At 37.2% G+C, this 26,869-nt stretch overlaps 2 protein-coding genes across 11 annotated transcripts in view; one reads left to right on the top strand and one right to left on the bottom strand.

Moving 5' to 3' along the window:
• LOC110836392 (ATP-binding cassette subfamily G member 4) overlaps positions 1–6,529 on the top strand; it is a 36,822-nt gene extending 30,293 nt beyond the window's left edge. For all 3 annotated transcript variants that reach the window (XM_087357045.1, XM_087357046.1, XM_087357047.1), the window contains exons 8-12: positions 1,238–1,410; positions 2,918–3,086; positions 4,370–4,470; positions 5,092–5,247; positions 5,801–6,529. In XM_087357045.1, coding sequence (XP_087213171.1) covers positions 1,238–1,410; positions 2,918–3,086; positions 4,370–4,470; positions 5,092–5,247; positions 5,801–6,142 — 941 coding nt within the window. In that variant the 3' untranslated portion in view covers positions 6,143–6,529. The remainder of the gene's footprint in view (positions 1–1,237; positions 1,411–2,917; positions 3,087–4,369; positions 4,471–5,091; positions 5,248–5,800) is intronic.
• Positions 53–25,746, bottom strand: LOC110836390 (fas-binding factor 1 twitchy). 8 transcript variants are annotated; one of them, XR_015537379.1, is made up of 21 exons: positions 24,931–25,743; positions 24,371–24,469; positions 23,521–23,644; positions 21,782–22,111; positions 21,427–21,612; positions 20,705–20,805; positions 19,342–19,581; positions 18,050–18,242; positions 16,996–17,261; positions 16,151–16,234; positions 15,156–15,262; positions 14,688–14,796; positions 13,119–13,324; positions 12,292–12,431; positions 11,578–11,810; positions 10,515–10,655; positions 9,911–10,225; positions 8,594–8,722; positions 7,219–7,358; positions 5,080–5,344; positions 53–1,446 (listed from the first exon to the last, which is right to left on the bottom strand). XR_015537379.1 is itself a non-coding variant. In XM_087357043.1 (19 exons), exons 1-19 carry the CDS (start codon positions 25,027–25,029, stop codon positions 7,248–7,250), a joined length of 3,210 nt encoding a protein of 1,069 aa, XP_087213169.1. In that variant the 5' UTR covers positions 25,030–25,743; the 3' UTR covers positions 7,124–7,247. The 8 variants fall into 8 exon arrangements, 4 of the variants coding, with proteins under 4 accessions (XP_087213169.1, XP_021933214.2, XP_021933218.2 ...); XR_015537380.1 differs by having other exon boundaries at positions 5,080–5,288; XR_015537381.1 differs by having other exon boundaries at positions 5,080–5,280.
• Between the last annotated feature and the right edge of the window lie 1,123 nt (positions 25,747–26,869).

The raw sequence follows: 26,869 nt of genomic DNA, 5'->3' as shown, positions 1-26,869 counted from the left end.
AACATTGTCATTGTATCAACTGAATATGATTTTCAAAGATTACACTGAAGGATTATAATTATTTGTAATAGCTAATACACATATATTATCAGTTTTCTAAAAACACAACTTTTTGTGTGAATTAATTTTGCAAATGTTATCAAAAAGCATACACGTGGTAATACATGAAGTTAATTATTTCTGTTCACATAATTTTTTTCATTCTTGCATACACATTATGAAGTTAACGAATAAATATAATTTGTACTTCCAAATTACAAATGTCTTCATTGACACTAAATGAAAGAAAATAAACCAACAGCAATAAATAACACTGAATAGCTTAGCTCCTAGGAAAAAAAATCAAACAATAGAACTTTTTCAAATAGGCCTGGGCCTATTTTGTAGTCATTACTTTTGTAAGGTGCTTTGAATGAAGAAAAAGTGTGCTTTACATTTTAGTAATTCATGGGAATACGCAATTGCAAAATGGCAAGGCTGACAAGTTTATACTTATTCCGCTCATCTAGACATTTCCTATTATAAAACTCGACGAGCATCACCATCATTACGACAAAGTATTCTGGGCCCCATCCTCACAGCCTGCTTCCTTAATATACATTTTAACATTTTTCATTGTGTTTTCAAAGTACTCTTTGTCAAAACTGTTCTGTATTTGTGACCTGCCCTTGTCATTATCATTGATTTCATTACTAACCGCATGACAGCGGTCTTACTTCAGAAGGAGAGTTCCTCAGCTGATTAAAAAATTTCACTTTTATAAAAGCTAAAATTTCATCAGTATGTGCACTGTAGTCCACTACTACTGTCTCAATCAAGTTCACAATTTCACATCCTGTTTCTACATGCATATCTTATTTCCCACACCTTAACTACAAGTCTAGTTTGTTAAATTCATTATCAATTCATTCAATGATAAAGTTGAATGCAACTGTCCCTCATTGACTCCTGGCTCAAATGCATGATGTCACCAAGCATTACAAGGTTTTCACGATACAAGTCAAGTATTCCTCCATAAAAGCTTTTTAAATCAACTTACCTTTGTTTAAAGCAGTTCTTGATGGAAGCCAGGAAGTGACATTTGCATTAAACTCAATGTAGTTACCTATTCCATAAATCATGAAGTTGCTTCTGTATTTCATTCCCCTGCACTTCAACATTTAAAATAAATATGAATGAAAACAGGTTCAAAAACTCTGATGGTTTCTAAAAAGCCAACATATTTCGTTATGAACAGCCAGTGGAAGTAAAGGCGCAGACACATCCAGCGATGGCAGTTCGTCCGATTTGCACTGCATCGTCACGTACAGGCGGATGAGCCAGGTGAAGGATTTGAACTACCCGACGTCAACTTGGTTCCAGTTCTGGGCCCTTTTCAGGAGAATGATGCTGCAGATAAGTCGCAGCAGGGTAAGTGCTAACTTATAGTGATGGTGACACTGCACTCTGAAGAAACAACAGTTCAAGGAAAAACTTATATGAAATATCTTTCATTGAATGCTTTAACCTACGTTCTGCAGCTAGCAGTGTAATAATTATACAATTTAGTGGCCCATTTCTGTACTATATTTCAGATATAACATCATCAAAGATTAAGACCACTGTCATATTTATCTTTAATACATTAGAAATGGTTTCAACAAAATTTTTAGGTTAATTTTTTTTCCAACACTAAATTTTGCAAATCTACGATGGATCATTAATTACTGCAATCAAACTGTAAGGTAAAAATAGATTTCAAATCAACTGTGCTTTTGAAGTGAGGAGCAAAAACCCTTTCTTCCATTTTTGGAAGGGTTAGAACACATTTAGCCTATCCTTGTTTCTAACCATATTAATAATTCTCATGAGAGTTCGTAGAATTCTACTTAAAAGTGCGGAGAAGAAATTAGCAGTTGTATGAGGAGGAACGCATTAACAAAGGCCTATATTTATTTTGCAATTTACTTATTTTTGTAGTTTTACTTCCATATTTGTGCTTAATATTTTCTTAAGTTTCTTTCGGCAGCTACTTTGAAACCTGAAACCATACATCTAAATGATGTAATAAAATTGCATAGTATAGAAGTCTAACTGAGGCCTTATCACAAGAAAAATTAACATGAGGGGTTATATGACTCTTAAATAAACCTATTAACAGACTATTTGAGGCATTTTAGACAAGTCTTCAAATTTCTTCTTCAATATATCAGTCTTTGTTTGACATCCAAAAGCAGTTACCAAGTGCAATGAGGTTGTCAACATCATAAATTAAGTAATTTAATGTTCATCTAAACCTCAAAATTCTCCTTCCAGCATCCCCCTGGTCTTCCTCTAACTCTGTATCAATTCTATGCTACTCGTTTTGTATCATATAATGAAATATGTTCCTAGTTGTCTGTTTTGGGGGTTGAGAGTAAGCAGACATTCAGATCTGTAGAGCAGTGGTCCCAAACGCGATGCCCGCGGGCGCCATGGCCAAGGCTTTTTTTGGGTGCCCGCGTTGATATGGAAAGAGGTTATACTGAATGATGAAGGCCGTTCAACCATGAACATTATAAAATCAAAGCACAGATCTCGACTTACTGACGCCCATCTTGACGATTGTTTGCGAGCAGCATCATCATCCTACACTCCCAAATTTGAAAAACTGGCCGATGAAATGCAGCGCCAGATATCACACTAACTTCCCACTTGAGTAATAATAATTGTACTTATAAAACTACATATTTTTGATTGCATCATTAAACATCGTGTTGTTTTGTGTATTATTTGGTGTCCATATCTTATTTGTCCAGAGAAAAGAAAATTTGGCTTTGTTAATTGGTTGGTGCCCGCCACGATCTCATAAACTCTCAAATGTGCCCGTAGGCACAGAAAAGGTTGGGGACCACTGATGTAGAGTATCTATCTGAGTTACCACATTTGTTTCTTACAGATGGCTCTCCAACTTCAGATTGTGCATCACGTGCTGTGCGCACTTATGATTGGCATTGTGGCATATAAGAATGCTTCAGATGGCAGTGAAATGTTCAAACATGTCAAGTTCTGCATGAGTGTCATTCTCTTTCATTCATACACCTGGTGCATGGCACCAGTATTACTTTGTAAGTATTCACAAAAACAAACCTTTGAATTGTGGTTTTCTGTATTATGACATCATGTAGTCTTATAAATGGTTGCAGCTCATATGATTACGCAGCACCATACCCTAGAACAGTTGTATTCGACCTTTATTGTTCGCATACCCCCAGATATAATTTCTCTTCAATTTTGTACCACCAAAGTTGTTGGTGTATAATTCAAGTTATACATAGTATATAATCTACATCTAAAATAAATTAAATAAATTACATCCAAACTAATGTATTAAATAATAAGTTTTAAATGAGAAAAAGGAGAATCAAGATATTAAATAACAAATATATTATTGCCTATCATATAAAAATTAATAAAGGAACAAAGGTATTTTAGCAAAGCAAAATTACATGTATAAATCCCGCCCAATAGTGTTTATTCAGGTTCCAAAGCACTATGTGGAATAAAATGAAACTAGCCCCCCAGATAAGAATTCCATAAAGGGGGGGGAGAGAGAGAAATGGCGTTCACAAGTTGAATGTCCTTACGTCCGGTTCTCCTGTAGCTAACCCTAAATCTGGCCCTGATTATTCAATGTTTATCATAATTTTTTTTTTCTAATTTCACGTACCCCCTAAGATGTCTTTGTGTACCCCCGGGGGGTACGCATACCCCAGGTTGAATACCACTGCCCTAGAACACCACACAATTTACAAACCTAAGTTCCTGGGAAAAACTTATGATGCGTTTTTTTTTGGCAGAAATTTAATTCCCCATGATGAAATCAGTAAGAACTATAAATTAATAATTTAACAGTTAAATAATGAACTTCTTTAAATAAGAGCCACCAATACAGATTCCTGTTATATTAAATTTGTTAGATATGTTTTCAAATATCCACACTATTGCCATGCTTGTAATTGTAAAATAATGTTTTATGTAAAATTTGTGGGCATGTTTATAATCTGTTTCCACATTATATTTTACATGTCTAGCTCTAATAGTTCATTAATTATTGCCAACAGAATGAAAGCTAAATATAGATTCTGTGTGATGGCCATGCTGATGTTTTACATTCCACCTGAAATTATCAGACTCCAGTGTCAAACACACCTCAAAAGTTTGGGTAGCTGCCGCGCTGGTATTATTAAAGGCCGGAAGTTAAAGAAGCCCAAAGGAGGATCTGACTATAGGGGCATGTGCTCATACCAGATTTCAATCATCTGTCAAAAGGTGAAAATTATTATGCACTGGCAGATGACGATAACTAGGCCAAGAACAATATAACAATCTTGATATTTTCCTTTTACAGTTCCTAATGAAGTCAAGCTAATGAAAAGAGAATATTTTAACCGTTGGTATGGACTAAATCCATTCTACATGGCATTAACACTATCAAAGATTCCCATCCAGGTAACGAAACTGCTTCTCGCTTACTAAAAAGACTATTTTTTACAGCTTCTTAAACATTTCAGAGCTGTTTATTATTTAGTGAAAGTTCACAGCTCTGTGCCCCTTTTTTGCTTATCAAATTTGCTTCTGTTCACACACACAAACCTAAATATGTTGAATATCACGTTACAAGTATTTTCGCTAAAAATAACAGTGAAACTTATTTGTCTAATATTGTATTCTTATCAGATAATAAGGTTACAATAAACTGGCTACAAATCAAAAGAACTGTAGTATTTTTCAATTAAAACTACTAAATGTCTTGACAGAAACAGATGTCACTATTTTACATGATTTACTATATCAAATGGTGGAATTTCAATTTTAATATACAACTGGCAATTAAAACAGTTTCGGACAGATGCTAGAACTCTGACGTAACTAACTTTGGGGAGGGATTTAAAGTTAAAAAAAATTAATCTAAGTACTGAATATAACCTGGGCTATTCCTTTTAGAAAATAAGAATGATAAAAAATCAACCTAACTTTGGACAAGTTTCAGAAGCGATATTCAATTTTTAAACTTTTTTTTTTTAAAGTTACATGCATGACAGTTCTGACTCCTCTTACTTGACACCGCAGGTTCTCCTGAGCATGATATTTCTCACACTAGTCTACTTCTTGAATGGACTACCAGCTGAGTGGTACAGATTCTTCCTCTTCTCCCTCGTTGCCATCATCGTGTGCCTTGTGGCCGAAGGACTGGGGCTTGCCATTGGATCAGTCTTCAATGTAACGGTCAGTACTCAGATTGGCATCTGTAATGTGACACTGTAACACTACAGTGAGAATACCGACAACATTTCGGATTGCAGAAATAAATGGTTCGAATGAACTGAAACAATGAAATAAAATGCAGTTAAATATCCCCTGCTGGGCCTAAACAAACAAAATATATGTAGTCCATAAAACATGTAAGGTTTGAGGTTTCGGTGAGTATGAAGATTTCCGTCTTCTGGGTTATTGCGCTGTGTAGTATGGTCGACGTTAACCAACGTTTCAGAGGTCATACTGCCTCCGTCATCAGGGTGCCCTGATGACGGAGGCAGTATGACCTCTGAAACGTTGGTAAAAATCAACCAGACTACACAGCACAACGACCCAGAAGACAGAAATCTTCATCGCCCTGATGACGGAGGCAGTATGACCTCTGAAACGTTGGTAAACATCGACCAGACTACACAGCGCAACAACCCAGAGGTCAGAAATCTTCATACTCACCGCTGTGAAAACCTCAAATCTTATATATTCTACAATGCTAGATTTATATGATTTATGATTCTCCCAACAGAATGGGTGTGCAGTGGGACCAATGGTCGTGGCCCCATTTCTTGGTTTGGCAGTGTATGGCTTCGACTTTGCAGAAAAAATCTCTTGGGTAATGAATGCTCTTATGAAGACGAGCTTCATGCGGTGTGGAATAGTTGCACTAGTGCTGACTGTCTTTGGGTTGGATAGGGCAGATCTGGACTGTAACGACATATACTGCCACTTCAAGAAACCCAAAGTTGTGTTGAGAATGCTCGACATAGACAACTCATCTGTATGGACTGAGATAGCAGCTTTGCTTGGAATCATGATTGTATTCAGGTCTCTATGCTATTTTGGTCTACGGTGGAGAGTTGCTACATAGTGCTTCAGGGCTAAAAGTGAAAAATCAAGAAACAAATTACAAGAGCACTCGGATAAAAATAATTTAAGACTGTAGGCAACAAATGGAAGGAACAAGTGCAAAAGGTGTATGTACATTATAAAACAACGGATTCAAACAGGTTATTACGAGTCTACAATGAAAACATATTGAAGACAACAAACGCACAGGCTAGAAAAAGTGAACAAAGAAATGGATAAGATAATTTAGAATGATAAAACTGTTAAATATGTTATAATTCAGTTATCACTTAACAAACCAAATAAATGGAGGTGCAGGAACTTCTTTGTTATGCGCTTCTCTTTTATAATGTGCTTTGTAATGTTTGCAAATAAATAAAAGATTAATAAAATCAAACAAGTTCTTACACATGGTTGGAAAGCATGGTCTCCTGCTCTGAGGGAAGATGATAATCTACAGGCAACTGGAAAGAAAGTGATCAGGAAAATATTTGTGCATAACAGGAAATAATGTTAAAGGCCACAAGAAATGGAGGGAAAAATGGGAAACAAATAAAAGTAGATAAATTCATCTCTTTGGGAAGTGTACATTAGACGTTCGAATTCAATATAAATATTAAATGAGATTTAATGTCAGCATAGAATTACTTCCCTAGCACAAGACATTCTGAAATATCCTATTGTTTGTTGGTTTATTCGATTATTTAATGAATCTTTAAGACCTGTGTGACTTATACTTCATCAAAGAATAGGATCATGAATTAAAGGACATTGAAAGAAGCAGCTGCAGCTTGGTATAAGATAATAAGCCAGAATTTGCTAGGAGGGGCTAAGTAATGTCACAAAAAATCTCAAAAGAATTGACATTTGTTTCTAACATGCACTGCCATAAAAATATCAAATTCTATAATTGGCATTTGGTCCAAGATATGAACCTGGGATCTCCCAAATACCTAGCTATCCACTATAGGGGCAGCCATTTTAAAACACGATACATCAAAGATACAATTCATGATACATTTATTTCACTATAAAAATATATGTATTTTAAAAAATACATCATACAGAAATACAAATTAATGTCTGAAGGCTAGTTACCAAAAGCCCAAAAAGCTCAGCACAGCTGTTCATTTGCTTGCTGAAAACTGGGCACTGAAGAAGCGGGAGTCTTGTTCCAGTCGACTGGCTTCATCTTCAGCTGCCAGCTTCATAATTATCAGCTTTGGGTCCACAAATCTCTGTGAACATCATTAAGAACATTAATAACACATGATATTTGGTGGTTTGTTACTAAACCTTTAGCTCGTATATCTAAGTTCAATCAACAATATCTGTCTGACCAAAGTCAGACAGACTGTTAGAAGACAAAATATTTCTCTTCTTCTTTTCCCGGTTTAACAATGTTTGTACATTTTCCGGTACCCTTTACGGGTCCCCAACCTCTTAGTTGGCTTGATCTATGGACATTCGTTAGGACTCCTTGGACGAGGGATCAGCCCGTCGCAAGGCCTCTACCTTTTTACAGGACAGCACAACACAGAAAAACATCCATGGCTTGAGTAGGATTCCAACCCACGGTCCCCGCGACCAAGCGGCACAAGACCCACGCCTCAGACCGCGCGGCCACTGCGGACCCCACAAAATATTTCTCTTCCACAATGAACTCTAAGTATGTAGTTTAGTCCTCTGATACAAGACAGTATATGCAATTACCTCCAGTGATTTCTTGAATATATGCAAATGGTTTACTATTCATGTTTTGCCAAAAAAAATACTGCATACCAGTAGTGTGCAATTAAAACTGGCTGGGCCAGAAGTTATGCTACCAGCACAACTGCTCAGAGTAAATGTGTTCATGGCCTCATCAACTCTTTCAATGTTAATCAGTAAGTAATGCCTATAAAGATGATGGTTACTCATAAATCAAACAAAAACAAAGAATGGAAAGGACTGCAAATTTGAAATATAAATGCTTTCCAAATGTGTTCCTAGTCACTTTGTATACTTTGTTGGCCTCGATACAAATTTATTGCGGACTAAAATTTATTGTCAGTAATTTTAACATACCAACACTTCCTTGTACTTCCTTAAATATGCTGTCACTAAATATTTAAAATAACAGCTGCATGTCTTCATAAGGTCTGTATTTTGCGTTATGAGCTGTTTTAGATAAAAATTATAAAGCTCATAAATGAGAACTTCATGTAAAGTACAAGTTAAGCTGAACTAATACAGTCTGAAATAAAATTCACCTAACAAATTTAATTGTAGACAACCATTAATAAACTTCAACGAATCTGTTAAGTAGTTTCAAAGATGAATATGTGGAGAGACATAAACTCTCCATTATGCAGTCTTTGAACACATTTTATGCAAGGAACACATAAACAATCGAAACATATTCACAAGAAAAGCCTGAAACACAGATACCAACTACAAATATTTTAGGGTACAGGAATAGAGAAGCATTTACCTTGTCAAGGTCAGGAGGAGTGGGGGGAGGTGACAACATAACTGTTTTGGAGCGACGGCAATATGAGCAAAGATCCTGGCCCCTCAGATTCTGCAATGCTAGACGTTCTTGTGACAGAAGCACCTTCTCCTGCAAGGGAGAGGGAAAGTAATGCATGTCATGCAGTCTACCTTAATTCTCAAGTACACATTTGATAGACGCTGGGTTCAACACAGGTGGATATGATGTAGTGGTAAACAGATAAATTCTGCCTGCCAGGAATCAAATCCCAGTCATCCTGACTGTAGCTGGAAACTATAATGACTGAGCCATTCCACCAATAAAAATTTACTGAACTTTCAGAGACAGGAGCAACACTTACTTAAGTAAATGACTGAGCTGTAGATTTTATAACTAAGATTTAACTTGAAATGACTTCAGTTTCTCACATTGACAAGTATGGGATGCTGTACTGTGTAGTCAGGTAAAAACTAACAAATCATTGCCCTGATGGAGACAGTAAACAAATCTACCAGACTATTGTCCGCGAGGCACAAGAGTAGACGTGGCCTTGTCAGCCGTTGCTTGTGTGGCAGGGGGAAAGTGGGTTCTGCGCATGCGCTGGTGATGTATTATCTTACCTAAGAACGTTGTGCCATCAGTCAGTCAGTCAGTACATTAGCTCATGACGTACGGCCTGTATAAGCTGTGGGTGTTTTTTGGTCCGCTAGTAGCACAGAATTCTACCCCACCTCCCTCAAAGATGTCAGGTCTACTCTCGTGCCTCGCGGACAATACATGATGTAACCTCCCAGATGATAATCATCTCAAAGATTTAATTCCAGCAAAGGAAAAGCAGTTTTTGCTACCACAATCACACTGGCTCTGGGTCCCATCAGCCTCTTATCCAATGAGTACTCCTTCCCTGGAGATGAAGCTGCTACAGTGTGAAACCAGCCATTCACCTCAACATAGTGATCAAGTTTTGTAGCCTCAATGTGTGGTGCTTAGGCAGAGACAATTTTATCTTTACCTTTGAATTTATAAAATGGTTTATCATGAATGCTACATAATCTTTAATTATAAAACATTTATATTTCACACTACCACCACAGGACATTTACAAGGTAGAATTCAAAGTGGCAAATGCATTAAAAATTACATAAATCTTAACTCTCTCTATTAGTAATTCAAGCAAGCTCATCAGAAAGATTCTGCAAGCTTCGTCACAATTTTGACTGATGCTCAGAAGCCATTTTCTATCGCAAGTTTACAGATGTTTTTGTATAACAATACAGATTACATACTACTATTAGTCCCTGAAATTAAGTAACAAACCTGTGCCAATCTCTTCTCACGATCTCGCAGTTCAACTAGCTGTTTCTGGATATCAGCAGTCTGCTCAGAACGTTGCTTCTCAATCCTGCGGGCTTCTTCTAGTGCCCATTTACCTTCTGCTTTGGTTGCAACAGCCATCTGTGACAGGGTTTCCAGCTCACGTGCTCTTGATGTTAAATCATGTTCAAGATCTTCCAGACGTCTCTTTTCTTCTTCCAGACGACGATGCTGATTCCTTATTTTCTCACGCTCTGATTGTGCCTGCTGACTAGCTTCCTGTACTACTTCTAGCCCAGCCTCCAGTTCTGCACGAAGCTGTAACAAAAGAAAACATGGTGTGTGATTATTTTAAGGAGAAAATTAAAATCCTGTAAACAGATGCTGATGCTCACTATACTGCTGCATAGGGAAACAGTTTAAGGGTTGAAATGTGTGAATTAGGAAATAAAATAATCAGTAATGACATCTGATGGTGTTACACTGTAACAGACATAGACTCAGGCTGTCAGAGAAAACTAGTAAATAAATATTTACATGAAAGAAGAAGTAATATATAGTCTATGAAGAGATTTAAAATGTAACAAAATGTGTGAAACTCTACTACCTTCAAAATATCAGGAGAAGGAGTACCGTGTAGTCGAGCCAATGTCTCAAGACGAGATTTCTCTGAAGCCAGGCTCAATTTTTCTTGCTGAAGCTGCTGGCTTAAAGTCTGCTGCTCCGATAACATTGACTCCTTCAAACTCTGTAACAAAAAATTTCTTTTCACATCTCTGGGCATTTTAAATTCCTGGAGAGGTCAGGGAATTTGATACTGTCATCTCACCATGGAGACCCAGATTCAGTGGCTGAACTCTCTATGTACAATCTTTATCCTGGCCTCTGCCTACATGGTGAGGATCCAGGAAGGAATCTATACTTCAGATAGAAGTAGACACAGATAAGCATGTTGCTCCTGATGATAGGAGAAGATAAGGACGATAATCAGCACTGCAGCTTCACGCAAGAGCCAAGACACATTCTTATGCATCCTTTGCACAAATCTTCCCACTGTGCTGTTTGTAAACTCAGCACATACTGCCTTTGAAGTGCTATTGCACCAGAAGCTGCCAGGGTTATGGGATGGTGGTTCCTTGACCTAAATCACCTTATTTGTTGTGGGCCCCTTAGGGCTTGAGCCTTTGGGCCTCCACAAGACTCCAAGAGTCAAACACAGTACATGTCACACTTGGGTTGACCATAGTACCACAAGTATTTAGCTCAAGATGCAGCTGTTCTCAATTACAAATGTCATAAATACATCTGAATGCTGCTGTATATTGTAAATGTTTAACACTCATTTTTATCATAAGATATTAGCACAACATGAGTAACATAAAACAAAAGAAAAGAAAATGTACAAGCAATACACGAATATCAGAACCACGAAAGAATGCAAATCCTAGAACAATCTTCTTAAACACAAGAGAGACTTGAACAAAAAGACTGACATATCCTACACTTGGAAGACATTATAAATATAGTATAATAAACTCTGGGAAATGGTCAAAAATAATTATCTGCAACACAAATGCTACTTTCATAAAGATTGTCCTAGCATCACACTGCCTTCAGTACACTTCTGATATGAAATACTAATCTATGAAGGACCAAAATCAATTGTTTGCCTGTAGTTCTTGCCGTTCTCTGTCAATCTGCTGCATGGCTCTTTCTCGTTCCTTCTCAAGGGCCTTGGCCGTAGCATCCAGGCGTGCTGCTTCTTGGCGCAAGTTCCACCTCTCCTCTTCAGCATTCTGTTTCTGTTCAGCAAGTTTCTGCTCAAGCTGTGAAACCAGGCCAATCAACCTTTTTCTTTCTTCCTCTGAGGCTGTCCTCTGCTTTCCCAAATTTTCTCGTGCAACTATTAAACAAATGGTAAAAGTAAAGAGAAAAAATATTCACTGTGCCCAAGAACCGAAGAATGAATAGATATATTGGGCACCAAACAATATGACTATATAGCCTAAGCTATTGACAGCATCATGATTTTTGATGATGATTTTTGTGTCTCATTGTTCTGTTGTGTCTTATTGTAGGTCCCTGCCACTGGGTATAAACCCATTTGCAGTCAATAATAAATAATAATAATAATATACCAAATGGCCCGGTGATGGCAACAAATGATGGTAATAAATATGTTAAGCAAACTGCACTTGTTTAGATATCAGACCCTTGGTCAGGAAATTATTTCACCCATTATATCAATGTCTGAGAAGATCAGTCTAAAGTCATTTCTACTTATGGAACCATTAACTGGAAAGTAAACCAAGATGAGTTAGAGGACCACACACACAGTATTCTTGATCCTTTTACAATGTTACTACACCAGCTTAAATGAGTACCTCTGAGCTCCACCTCTCGTGCCTGCAGAGTTACTTCTCGTATATCCAGGTGGCTATGGTGCTGACTGCTAAGTTCTGTCTGCAGCCCACTCAACTGTTGGCTGTTTTGTCCCAACTGCTCCACGGCTGCATGAAGACTCCTGCATAAACACATCTCAGAATAATATGAGCATCAGTTACTGCAGTGACTAACTGTAATTAACAATATGGAGCAGAGTTCTTCTTGAGAATAGTCACCCACCTAAAAAAAAGGCATGCCATGTCTTGTACGGAACCCAAAAGTTCATTTCCATTTTAAAAAGAGCCCACCATTGGTACCAGTTCATACCCTCACCAAAATGCACAAATTCTACAGTGGCATTAATTATGTGATAAAATATGCCAGTCTGTTAGCGATACCGCTTGCAATTCACAAATTTAAAAATGAGTTAAATTCACATCATGTAAAATACTTACCTACTTGACTGTGTTGTAAAATGGAGTATACAGAAATGCAACCACATTACAAGAGGTACAGAGAGAATTTATTTGGAATATTATGAAATAACAAGGGGACAGAATCCAATACCAAGATATTAGAAAACATGTGAAAGTAGAAATATTATAATAGCTGTTAAAATATGGGTATGGACAAAGGTTATGAATAGATGAAAACAGGAAGCTTCAACATTAAAAACAAAAGCATTAAAGGAGAAATGAGAACAAGGTAAAAGCATCAAATGAGAGAAGAAAATTGGGCACAGATGTAAGGAAGGATAAGATGGAGATGAATTACTCTGATTGAAACCTCCAGAGGTGATAATGATGTTAAGCTACAATTTCCACACCTGGAGTATGATGATGCTTCTTTTAGGGCATCATTCTCCATAGTACGTGCTCTATTCAGGTGCTCCAACATGTCCGAGTGCTGCTTACGAGCCTCTTCCAGATCCTGATGGTGCAATTCCCTCAACTGCTGCAATTCCTCCGCATGCTCCTTCTGTTGCGCTCTTAACCTCAAATGATGCTGTTCAATAAGAGAAGCCTGTTCCTCCTGCAATGTGACCAGAATGGAAATTGACGGCACAACATTTATTTGTCTGCCATAGTAACCCAATGGGTTGTTCCATGTGAAATCAACACAGAAAAGTAACAAATTCAAAATGACCTCACATGTTAATTAACTTTGGTAAGGTACAATCCTTCACAGGGGTCTTCGGTATTCATTATGCTCTATCGTAAGCAAAGGTAACCAGATGGACTTATTCTGTGTACCTCACATTTTTCAGCAGAGATCATGTTGCCATCAATTGGGTAGTCCTAGGAACTACACGTTCTGCTACATTACTACTCGAAAACAACTAATCAGATTTTCGTCAAACATGGTACGTAGGTTATGCCGTTAGAGGCTAGTTCAAACTTATTAATTTCCTGCAGTCAGTTATGTGGCAGATTCTTGAAGTCATGAGGAAAATTGATGTCATTGACTTTGCTTCTATCTATTAATGGCCATGTAAACTATTCATGCTGCTATTTATCAGTTGTCATATGAAGTATTTTATATCACATATACTGGAAGACTGATGACATCATCACCTGTGCTACCATCTATCAATAATCACACAAACTATTCATGATGAAATATGTAAGTAGTTCAGCTAATGTATTAAATTGTTATGATACAATAGTAAAATAAGACAAAAGAGTAGTTTCTTTACTAGAACTGCTATTCTTATATATGTTTGAAGAGATAATGTAAAGCAGTGTGTGGCATAAAGGACATGTCTGGAACTTCTGTGAACATGAAAACAGTATATACGCATCTTGCCAGGCTAAAAATATGCCATTTTATGGTAAGTTTTCTATTCTCAAACTGCTACAACTCTACTCACAAATGAAGTACAAGTTCAAATTAATCTAAATGTAAGGAAATTGAACAAACTTTCCTGACATACTATATAGTACACTTAGAGAGGAAGAGGGGGGGGGGGGGGGGGGGACTTTCAAGGACACCTGACTCATCGTTAGACTTTGAATATCTCATAACAAAATTTAACATACTTTGTTCTTATTTCAAACAGGCACTGCTATTGGATCAGTTGTTATAAAATCAATGAAAATTATTTTATTAAAAAAGTACAAGAACTAAATAATTATACTACAATATTGTTGACTTCAGGCAGATTGCTAGAACTTCTGTATTGCTGACATGTTTTCAGATAAGCTGTTGAGGACTGCTGATGAGGTTGGATAGATTCTCCTTAGAATTAATATATAGTCTGATGAAATGGGTAAATGCATGATGGAGAAGGGCAATAAAGGTGAATAAAGCTAGTCTCCACTACTATAGTTTTATTTGTGGACAGTACACACATTAAACCTAACCTAACCCAACCTGACAGCTGATTAAAATGTACCTGTATTCTTATGATCTTGGCCTGGTACTCCTTCTCTAAGCACTCATTTTCAGCACGCAGTCGCTGCTCCTGTCTCTTAGAAGTACTTTCCAGCATTGCAATTTGTCGACTGTAAACCATAATCATATTATCATCATTGTACATAGGATGGTACTGGCTTGTAGTGGTAAATGTTGTTGGGTTATGGTGAGGGTGGCAATAAGTGCTGATGCTTATTTACGATGGCTGTCATAGGTGGTGATGGTTGTGGATGATGGTATGTAGTGTAGCTGGTGGTGGCTGTAGTTGGTGGTAATTTCATGGTAGTTGTAGTGGTGATTTATGGTTGTAAGTTTTTGTAGTGGGGGTTGTCCGTAATGGTAGGTGGTTAAATGGTGATGTTGACTCATGGTAGAGGTTATTTGTGGCCATGGTAATAAGTGGTGGTGATGGCTGCGGGGTAGCTGTCTGCTGGTGAATGTACAATACCTGTAAGATTCTTCAAGAAGTTGCACCTCCTCCAAATGTTTAGCCTTCAGGCTCTCCAGGACTGACTCAAGATGCCTGCTCTCAGTTCTTACTTGCTCCACTGCAGCCTGCAATAATGCAGCCACACTTCAGATAGAATATGAACATGTCACTGGCACAATTCAGACATATTATGTTCTGATGGAACTAATAACCTCCCATGCTACTAAACACATTCAAGAATTGTAAAATCAGATGCAATAACAGAGTGAGCATGCCAGAATTCTTATAGTGCACATTTCTGAACCAGAACTTGTTAAATATAAATGTTGATACTTAATTACATAGTTGAACAGAATGAGAAAAATGTTTTTTAAGTGGTTTCAGGTACACATCTCCCAACTTTTGCGACAAACGCACGAAACCGTTTTATTTCTCACTATATTTTAAAACAACTGGGAAATCACATAATTTTGATGCCTCTTATGTTTTATGAGCAGATCACATTAAGTTTTAAGCTTTACATATTTATACTGCAGCAGAATTTTCACATCAGTACTAGGTTTCTGAAAATAATTCTTGTTTCGCATATGTGGTGTTCATATGCCCCATATATGACAGATAACAAATCAACATTATGACAGGCAATGTTTTTCAACACTGAAGACAGCTGTCTTCTGAGTTGTAGTGTTATGCAGTATGGAAGAAGTTTACTGACAATTCAGAGGTGTCCGGTGCTCCTTAACCATCACCCCAATCAAGGCAGTAAGCACCTCTGAAATATCAGTAAACTTCTACCAGACTCCACAATGCTACAAACCAGAACACAACCATCTTCATACTCACTGTTATGACAGCCCAAAGTCTCACTTTTTCAACAATCTTTTCTGGATGAAGACCGAGGGGAAATCTTCAGACTTGGAAAGCCTTTGAAGTGGCAACCTTAGTTTCATATGTATATCCAAAGTAATTATTCACTTAATCCTATAAAGAACAATTCACAAAAGCTGAAATACCTGACTCTCATTATTCACTGCAGAAGATGGAGTTACAACCGTAGGTGCAATCGCTGGATCCGTAACTGGCTGTGCAAGCAGCAACTGAAATTTTACAGCACTCTTACATATCTCGGGAGAAAATGTAGATATGAATAACATTTTAAGTTATAATAGTGACCAACAAAATGAATCTTCAGAGCGCGTCTGTGTTGATATGGAATAAAACTCTGATGCGTCTGAAACTGTTTCTGTCTTGTTATCAACTCTATTCCATATTGACTTGGCTCATCACACAAGAAAACTTCATTACTGTTATGGTTATAGGCATGTACCAAAACACTCGAATATTTAAAAACATAAATTTCATGGCAGAAAAAGGATGGATCATTCAGAAGTATCCACTGGACAGCAGGTTTGTTACAACAGAGAGATAATTTGGTAAGGATGAAAGATGATTGCTAGCTGTCTTTTGGTTGTAGCAACATGTAGTCTGGTAGAAGTTTACCAATGTTTCACAGGTACTTGCTGCCTCCACCATCAGGGCAATCACCCTTCTACCAGATTACATAGCGCTACAACCCAGAAGACATCCATCTTCTTACTCACCACCATGAGAACCTCAAATCCTACTGTGATGAAAGACATTCCTGTCCATACTGAAAATGAAACACAAGCCATCCAGCCCACAGCCAGTCACTATATACTGACTGAACTAACTTCAGCTATCCATAATAATGTATAATTTGTAATAAATTTTCAAAACTTTCTGCTAAAATATAATCCTAAACATGCCACTACTCTGCATATACACTGACCACAAAACATTGCATAAAATACTTCATAATCATAACATCACCCACTACCTGTATGTGTGCACCAATGCGTTCCTGCTGTGATCTCATGTGCACATCAAGCTGCTCTTGACGTTCAATTTGTCGACGTATCAGCTCCTCCAGCTGCTGTTCTTGGCGCTGTAGAATTTCCTGCTGGCGCACTTGAAGGGCAGACAGTCGCTCTTCATGCTGCTTCATATGCAATGCTGTTAACAGTTGCATCTCCTGATGCTGCAGTGCTGCCACTACCTGTTGGTCCATCTGTGATCCTGTAGTCAGCACTTCCATGCCAGTGGCTGAGTTTATTAACAAAATAAAACAACTGTATAATTTAATATCAAGGCCTACTATCAATTTGTAATGAGCCGGGATGGCTCAGTCAGTATAGTGACTAGCTACGGGCTGGACGACCGGGGTTCGATCCCCGACAGGGGCAGAGGATTTTTCCTCTAGCCTCTGTGTCCAGACCGGCTCTGGGGCCCACCCAGCCTCCTCTACAATGGGTACCGGGGTCCTTTCCCGGGGGTAAAGACGGCCGGGGCGTGATGTTGACCACTCACCCCCATCTAGTGCTGAGGTCAAGGAAGAGAGGAGCTATACCTCCACTCACCCCAAACGCCTACATGGCGTATAGTGGGACAAACTTTACTTTACTTTACTATCAATTTGTATGACAAACTGCAAAAAACATTACAAAAATTAATGCACCTGACGACTGCTAAATTATAAGTACAAAATATTAGTCTTGTTCCTTTATTTCTTGTTTTATTTAACAAGATCATGATCATAAAACAAATCTCTGTATTTGAGTGAGGCACAGCTGGCTGTCTAACAAGTTCAACAATTATACATGCTCCTCCCATGGTACATATTAAAAATGTTATCATGGATATAGACTGTGACATCTTTTTGCTACATATTTAACTGTCACTTCTAAGTGTTTGTCAACAGAAAACACTACAGTTTCCAGATTGTTAACTGCTGTGCTGATGAGCTACACCCTTTTTTAACATTGCTGGTTGAGTGGAACTGAACCACTCAACTTTTAAAACACTTTTGGCATTGTAACTCTGAATAAACTAACCCATGGGTTGTGATAAGGACACTGATGCTGTAGCTGGTACTACAAATGCTTTTCCTGACACTGACATTGCTGGATCAGGCTGGGTGTGTGGTGGTTCAGCCATAACTGTCCCTCCACCTCTCAGCCAGACAGGAAGCGGCTGGTTACCTCCAGAAATCCTCTGGCGTCTCTCCGGGGAGTCAGAATTGGTAGCCTTCCAACAAAATATATTCTTAATTTACTGCTAGGTACAAGAATAAAGAAGCCATTTGGGTGGCTGAAGGATAATATTACAGTAAATTCTGGAAATATTCCTATTACAATTAACATGATGAGGCTAGCATAACCATTACAATGTATTTAGTTAATCATAATACATACTTGAATGAATCGCTGGAGTGCAGAGGAATTAACCAGAACTTTTAGTTCCATTCATATTTGCACAGTTTACACCATCACCAGTGTATTATCACTATTAGTAAAACATAACTGTCCTTTCTTGGTGCTGGTATCTGAGTTAGCCTGCACTGACAATGAAATCACTACAGTAGATGTCCATTACTATGAGAGTTCACAACTCTCGGAAAACTGTTGTTATAAAAAACATTCATTATAGGTAATTAAACATCTAAAGAGGTAAACACTGCCCCCAGAATCAGATGTCAAAAGACAGAGAAGCTAGAGATCTGATGGAAAATATTAACCTTTCATTACCATGAAACATGGTACCAATATACTATTATGTAGGAGTTTTACTATTTTTCCACTATACTTTTCAATGTAACTGAATTATTTCCATTTAAAATGTATTCATACTAAGAATTAATATTGTTGACCTTGACCTGCCTTGCATGCAGCTATCAACAAATCATAAATAAATCTCCTGAATGGTATGTGTCAGTAGGTAGACTCAGCAAAAATTTACAGAAAAGTTGAAACCAACATTATTCCTGCTCTTACTTGCCAACCGTATATGACACAATGGACAAATCTACAAGTCAGTAGTTAAAATAAAGAGTGTAAATTATTAAGAAACTAGCTCCACTGAGCGCAGTCCTTGAAATGCTACTGTTCATTCAACTGCTTAAGAAATTCCTACCTTTAATGGGACCTAAACGCTCACTACCATATTCACAAGTGCCCAAAACACTGCTATAAATATCAATAAAACTACAAAAACTGACAAATCAGGATGCATCATTACGACAACAGGTGTACAAGAGCAACTCACACAGGACACAATAACACAATGGTAGTCCTAACTGAGATAGAACAGTTTCCCTGCAATCCATCTGGCTGTATAAAGTACGTACTGTAACTGGAGAAGGAGCCCCTCTAACAGAAACACCAAGCCAGTCAACTGTCTTATGACCCAGATTGCTGGAAGACAAATGGTGATTCTCTTTGTTTGGAGATGGTACAGTGGACAAGATCCCCAAAGGATCCGGGACAATGGCCGTGCCTGAATTACGTCGGGAAGTGGGGCGACGACCAGAAGCTGACACAGATGGTGAATAATTTCCAAATGACACACCACTTGCAGGCTCGTGGATCTGCAACAGATAATAACTACAATTTCAAAAATAGTCCAACTGCATTCTACATATTACACGGCTTTCATGAACAACTCATATTTCCTCTTAAAGGATTATAAGCACAACTGACTCAAGTAGTGGATGACTAAAGGCCATAACTCCCCAATCTCTGTATCTGAATATATCAGTGCAGCTACACGCACTGCAATCACAATGTGAACTGTCATCAAGTGAATGGTTATTGGGAAAAGATTAGAGGCTGGAAGGAAGCTGTGCCACTCTGTTTTACTGTCTGAAAAAGACACTGTACCTACAGTAATTCATCTAACAGTGCTAAGTAAAGGAACTCTGAATTGGTGTTTCCTGCTATACCATAGTAACAAGTTTCTGCTTATAAACTACAGACAAGGAGTGTGGGACTCAAAAGAAGTGGTCAGTAAAGTAAGTTGATAATACAGTGCACTCTCCCTTAATGCCACTCTTTTAACCAGCTCTCACACTTAACTGCCTCTCTTTTTCTTAATCCCCAAATTTCAAACATGATTAAATAATTCTTCACAAATATACCATAATTTGTACTGTTTCAGATGGTAACTAGTATAGCATATGTTGTTATGAAAGTTCTGTGATTAACACCATTTATGTTTTCAATCTTTTACAAACTGAGTTAAAAAAAAACGGAAATAAAAGAAAACCAATGGCGCTGTACGGTGTATCTGTTAACTGATAAATCACTGTTATGCTGAGTTAAAGCCACTTGATACTGCATTTTTATTACTTACTACCACTTGGTCCCATTTAAGCCTGTTAAGCAAAAGTCTACTGTATGTCAAATGTGATATTCTGGGTTGTGACGCTACATAGTCATGTAGGTAACCACAGACAACACACAACAATGACTGTATGGCACCACGACCCAGAACACCACACTAATGTGACAGTCCCAAATCTCAGAAACTGATGGAAATAGTGCGAATTTTCCATTAACCACCTTATGGATGCAGTTATCAACTTTTAATTCTGTGTACTTGGCAATAGTTAAAAGCAATTATTAGGCAATGCAAAAACATATGTAAATAATATAATTTGATTATACAGAGACATTCAAAAGCTGATCACATCAATTTGGACAAAAACTTGCCTGTGTTGGGTGCAGAGCATTTCCACCTGCAGACATCCTGTCACCAGATGATTTCTTCTTTCCCAACAAATCATCCAAAATGGTTAGTGGAGGTGCAGCTACTAAAATTTATAAATATAAATTTCTTAAGAAAACTCAGAAATACAAAAATATGGCACCATATCTACAGGCCTGTATAGCACTTGCTTAACTTCAACACAGGGTGGAGGAAAATGGTCAGCTTCAGAGTATCTATTGGTAGGACACTACAAATATTTTTATGTTACAAAAACAGGAAAAGATGATACATATTTACATGTTACACCAAACATTCAACCCTCGGTGTTAACCTGTTTGTAGCGATGATCAATTATACTCAGTTTCATCTGAGAAGCTAGCTCTCCCTTGCTGCAGTGAAGTGAACTCAGACAATATTATTAACAAAAGGTGGTGTGTCTCCAACAGTCTTGCTGAACAGTCTGTGTAGATTCATTTTATGTTCATATCTTGAGTCAAAACCAATCTCACAGTTCTTCTACTATCTTCTGAACAGTCAGATGATAATTTATTCCCAATTCAACAATTAAACAAATAATGAAAATAATTCAGCAGTGTGTAAACCACCAAAGTACACACATGCGTGCATATGTAGCAGTGCAAAGGTTACATTTTGGGTTACACAGTATAAAGTAAGAACAACTCTATTCACTAGAATTATGTGAAACATCAATAATAAATCTAACCTTCATTGCCAGGTGCATTTTTACCAAGTACCTCATCCAGTTTGGATTTGGGCTGTCTGCCTGCAGCACCATGCACCTCACTTCCAAAACCCATTCCTGCCAAAAGATCTCCATCATCATCACCGCCACTTCTACTGCCTGCTTTCCTAGAAGCTGGGGCTTGCTTTGTTGCTGATCTTCCTAATACTGAAAATAAGTACTAAAAATGACCAGGTGACATGTCATCGTGTCATTGTCATCACCATCACCAACTACTCAAGAATCATTAGACAGCATCATACACCTACAGACCCACAAGAATTTCTTGTTTCATTACATGTTAATAACTTTATTCATGTATACAGTTGTACAATACCATGTTCTGGTGTTTTACTGGATGATTTTGCTACTTCTGGCGTCTTGTTCTCAGCAGGCAGGGGATCCTTCAAACCCAACCAGCTGGCTGAAGAGTCCCCATCATTCTGAGACTGCTGTGGCTGTTTCTTCTCTTCCTCCAGGCCAAAAAGTTCTGCTACCACTTTGGATCTGTTTTGCTTCTTCTTGGGTTCTGAAGGGTCATATCCTGACTCCTGTTTTCCAGTAGATTCTGCTGTATTACTTTTAAAGACACCAGTATTCTTTTTCTTATCATAAAAGTCATCTTCGTCTGACAGTAAACCATCCAAAGGATCATCAGCATTAAAATCTGTTTAAAAACGAACATAAATACTTGCAGTTAAGACTGTCCCAGAAGGGCCAAAGCCCAGAATCAAGAAATTAGGTAAGGTATGAAAAGTATAAATCCTACAAGAAAATTTGGCCTGATACAGTGATACGGACATGTGTTACTCATAGATGATAGAATTCCTTTATAAATAAGTCTGAAAATGTACATTTACACCAAATGTTTTTCTCATGTTTTCACAGTCAATGTGTTTAACATCACAAAATTTTGGTTACTGTCCATGTCCTTGCAAACAGAAGGATGTCACTGACATAAAGGCTCAAACAGCAACAATGTCCTTGTGGTGTCCACATGAGAGAATTTCCCACACAGTCAATTCTGCACACAGAAAGGCATGTAGGTCTTCATGTAAAGCGCAGCATTACTGCTGTCTGGTTTTAACCAAAATCAGAATTTGATGGCAAATGTTAGTAATATTCCCAGTATCAATTCTTAAAATGTTACAGGCAGACAAACAGATGTACATCTCATGAAAAACATGTTTCAATATAAAAGTACAGAGAAAACATATTTTTAAAAAATTTGGTAATGAGTGTTCACATGAAATCAGTAATAACAATGAACATAAGTTGAAAATTTTGCTACTTCTGAAGATCTAATTGTCACAACATACATGAACACATTTGTATCTAAATCACACTGATTGCACTTAAACAGATAACAGATAGCACTCATGTATAGTTCCTGCAGTATCAGCACTCACAAAAGTACTTCAGAAGATCACTAATTAACCTCAGATTAAGGTTTAATGTTTATGGAGGAGATTGTGGATCAAAGGCTGAGAGAGTTGAACTTAGAATTCATTACATTTAAATGTGTTCAACATAAAGACCAATAAGATACAGAAAGAACTGTTTGTCCATCATGCTTAATGTGCCACTACTGATGTGCACGTGCGCAAACCTCGACATGAGAAGTCAAGATGTCAGACCTCCAAAATGAGTCACAATGAGGAACATGATGTAGAATGAACCATTCAAATAAGTGTATTTGCTAAGACTGAAAACCACACACGGTGGATTCACTGATAAGGTTGAATTAAACTGTAACTTCCTGGTTCCAGGCTGGAAGTGAACAAAAAGGTAAGCTGTTAGTTTCCTTCATTGTTTTCATGAAGTGATACATGATTCATATAAAGAAAACCCTGTAGTGCTTGTCTATGAGTCATGCAGTTCAAACCAGGAGCTCGAAAGTGACAGCTGCATTTAACTTTATCAGTGAAAGTGCAGTATATAAAAGTGTATAACCCAAAGCCACATACATTGGAGAATACCTGTAGTTTCTATGGCACTGTAGTACTGCATTAAAGTATGCATTAATCATTACATACTTAATGGTATGCTTGCTTGATGAATGTTATTGCTACTCACCTCCAAAGTCTATATTCTTCTTTATTGGCTTCTTACTAACAGATTTCCCAAATGACTTGTCTGGAGAATCAAATGTCACATGAGACTTCTGTAGTCTCTCAGTACTTCCATCATATGAGGGAGACTGAAATTACATCACACTACTTTGAAAACTAAATCTCTGAAAGTTAACATAATTTATGCAGCCGACATATGTCTATATACTAACATCCCAGATGCTGTATGGCTCATTACGGCATTGTCAAGAGGCCTCTTGATAAAGATAGACCCAATGGAGGAAACCCCTTTCCCATGCTGAAAGATGCAGACACAGCCAACCACCAAAACACATATCTTTATTGTATTTTTTTAAAACTTTTAACATTTTTATCTAACAATTGACAACATCCAAGAACCCCTACAGCAAGATACTATACCGATGTTGCAGACATTCAAGGTATCACCTCAGATGTAAAGATAATTAATAAATTACACTACCAAAATAAAATATTACAAACTCTTCCTTCAATGTCTCAGTGTGCTTTTGGAATAAAACAGAAAATGCATAATTCTACCCGGTGAACGTAAATATTTCTTGGAATTACCCCCTTAATACTAGAATTAGTGCTATAGGCTATGCAAAAATTTCAAGACTGTTTCTTCATAACTAAATAACAATTATAATAGAGATCTTTGTGTCCAAACAAGCAGAATGTGCAAACTCAAATATTTTATACTGTAATGTCATTTTGTAATTCAAATTTCATGTAACATAAATCAAGCCTCTGAGCATCAGACTGTTCAGATCATGGCAGGGCTAACAAAATGTTTCACTGGATCAATGGCAGGGAAAAGGATAAATTTAACTTACCTTCAAAGCAGATTTAACAGCAGTTTTTGCAGAAGATGACTTTTCTTGTTTTTTACTGAAAGAAGAAGCAAAGAGACTATCCTCCAAATTATCAACATCCTGAAAAAACAAAAATTATTCATGGTATAGCATAACTTTTAACAATACTATGAGAGTTAGTGAAGTAACTGACTACAGAATGGACAATTAGGGTTCAATTCCTGGCAGGGGAAGAAACTTTTCTCTTTGCTACCATGTGCAAGGTCTACAAAGACCTCTTACCCATACAAATACCTCTCAACAAGAAGTGTTCCTACTACATATTAAGGTAGTTTGTCTTCTCAAGCCTCCCTGTTTCATCACCATTCATTATCCCCAACACCACATGCAACTTAAAGCATACATCATACTGTATGACAGGTAAATGTACCCTACCTTAATTCAAAAGGGACAAAAGTCAGTGTTTGTTGTCTGCCAGATATCTTGATTACTAATTAATATTCTTTATCATTAACACATATATTTATATTAATACATTTCCTGTATATTTGATAAGCATTTATGACAGACATTAATCTAACCTGCACCATCTTGGCCAGTTGTGTAGGATCCACATCGGATATTTGGGATTCGCCATCACTTCCAACTTGATTTGCCAAGTCTCCGTAGAAATTTGCCATTTCTTCATGACTGTTTCTTGTTTATAATAGTTTCTCAAACACATAAAACTTGTAATACCGTAGTGCATATATAAATGTATTACATTAACTCGCAATTAATGTACTTTTTCGTAATTTTATACTTTAAAATGCTACAAAACTAAATTTCATTTTGCCCCACGGTAATAACATGGATAATACCCAAAGTAAGGTTATGTTCAACAGGGTTATTTTAAATACAGCCCATATTTAATATCTTTCAATTTGCTGCATACTAAAACAAAATAATTTATTGGTTCGTTAAAATGGCAGGCACATACACAAATGATTAAACACGAAAACGTTACTTACAATCTTTTCCGTTAAACGTACGCCACACACCATTTGTTTACACCCATGGTCCCCCTGATCAAAATGATCAGCGGTTACCTATATTTTGTCGTTGGTGGTAAACTAGGACTAAAATTTTGAAAAGTCTAGTCACGTTTACACCATCCTAAAATGCAATGAAACAAATCAAAAGAATTCGCAGTATAAATAAATTACCGTAATTTATGTTCGACCGTTAGATATTGGTTTTTGAAATTTATTAAAAAATCACCCTCTTAAATCATTTGGGTGGGAACCACAAGCTGATAAGGGGAAGGGTTGAGAATGGGAGCAGTTAAGGGTGTGGAGTCCAAGGCTTCATTTTCAACACCCGGAAAACCCAACCAGAGGGCTGACTGAATTACAGAAGTAGAATGATTATAACGCTATTACGTAGCTCTGCTCATGCCTATCACAACCAAATCCAATCTAATCCATCCCCTTCACATGGGATATCCATCTTTTCGCATATTTAGAAAAGAATGGCAGGGCGAAAATTTATTATCTACAGAGCAGATATAATGTACCATATCATGTGAGACGAGAGCATACTCTTACTTTTTACTTTGAACACTTCGTAATATCAAACACATCATGTCTGTGAGTAGTGAGGTGGAATGACAAATTATCAATGATCCGCTGCACTGGGTCCAAAGGGCTAATATTGTGACTGAGATTTTTTGGTTTGTTCCGTAGTTGTATGAGGCAAATGCTGTAAAAGTATCTTGAAACAGGCTGCGACCACTTCCTTCCAAATACTTTCCAATATATCATACATTACCACAGAAAATAATTAAAATCAAAACAATAGAACACAGGATGATGTCAATTTGTGGAGGATTACAAGCTTTTCTGAATACCTCAAGAAACTCCAGTCCACATTTTACCACCATACACAAAATCTGGCCATAAACAATATATTTTTTCAGCAACATATCTGAAAAAGCAAGAAATATATGGAATGAAACTTTATATCATATGTTATACATAATATGTCATGACAGTTTACCTAGAGAACCAAGGTGGGAGTACTGTTGTAGACACCAAACAGAACAGAGCACAAATTGGCAAAATAAGTGAAGGATGCTGGACACAATTATTTCTCATCACCTCAGATCTTTTCAAATGAACGTAACAGGAAAATAAAGAATTTACATATACATTGAATTTGATACTGAATGCACAAGACTTATCAGACTGTACAGATGTTATCCAAAATCAATCAATCAATCAATCAAAGTGTGACGTAATGTAGAGATAGTGATGTACACTGTCTTTGATTCTGGTAAATAATATTACAGATGAATCATCATCTGACTGGTTTTAACTTATTTTTAAATGTCAGCTATAGAACATTACTTTACTAAAGATGGTAATCGAGTGGTTAGCGCTTCTGCTTCATAGTTGTATGGTCTTGGGTTCAAAAACTTGTCCCAGAGGGCAGCTATCCTGACTGATGTGTTTTTGTGATTTTCATTTGTCATTTCATGCT

Source organism: Zootermopsis nevadensis, unplaced genomic scaffold (assembly GCF_977971745.1).
Source record: "Zootermopsis nevadensis isolate Lab colony 2312 unplaced genomic scaffold, Znev_1.0 Znev_ptg000028l, whole genome shotgun sequence".
In the NCBI taxonomy this organism is placed as follows: Eukaryota; Metazoa; Arthropoda; class Insecta; order Blattodea; family Termopsidae; genus Zootermopsis; species Zootermopsis nevadensis.
This window is presented reverse-complemented; position numbering and strand designations above follow the sequence as displayed.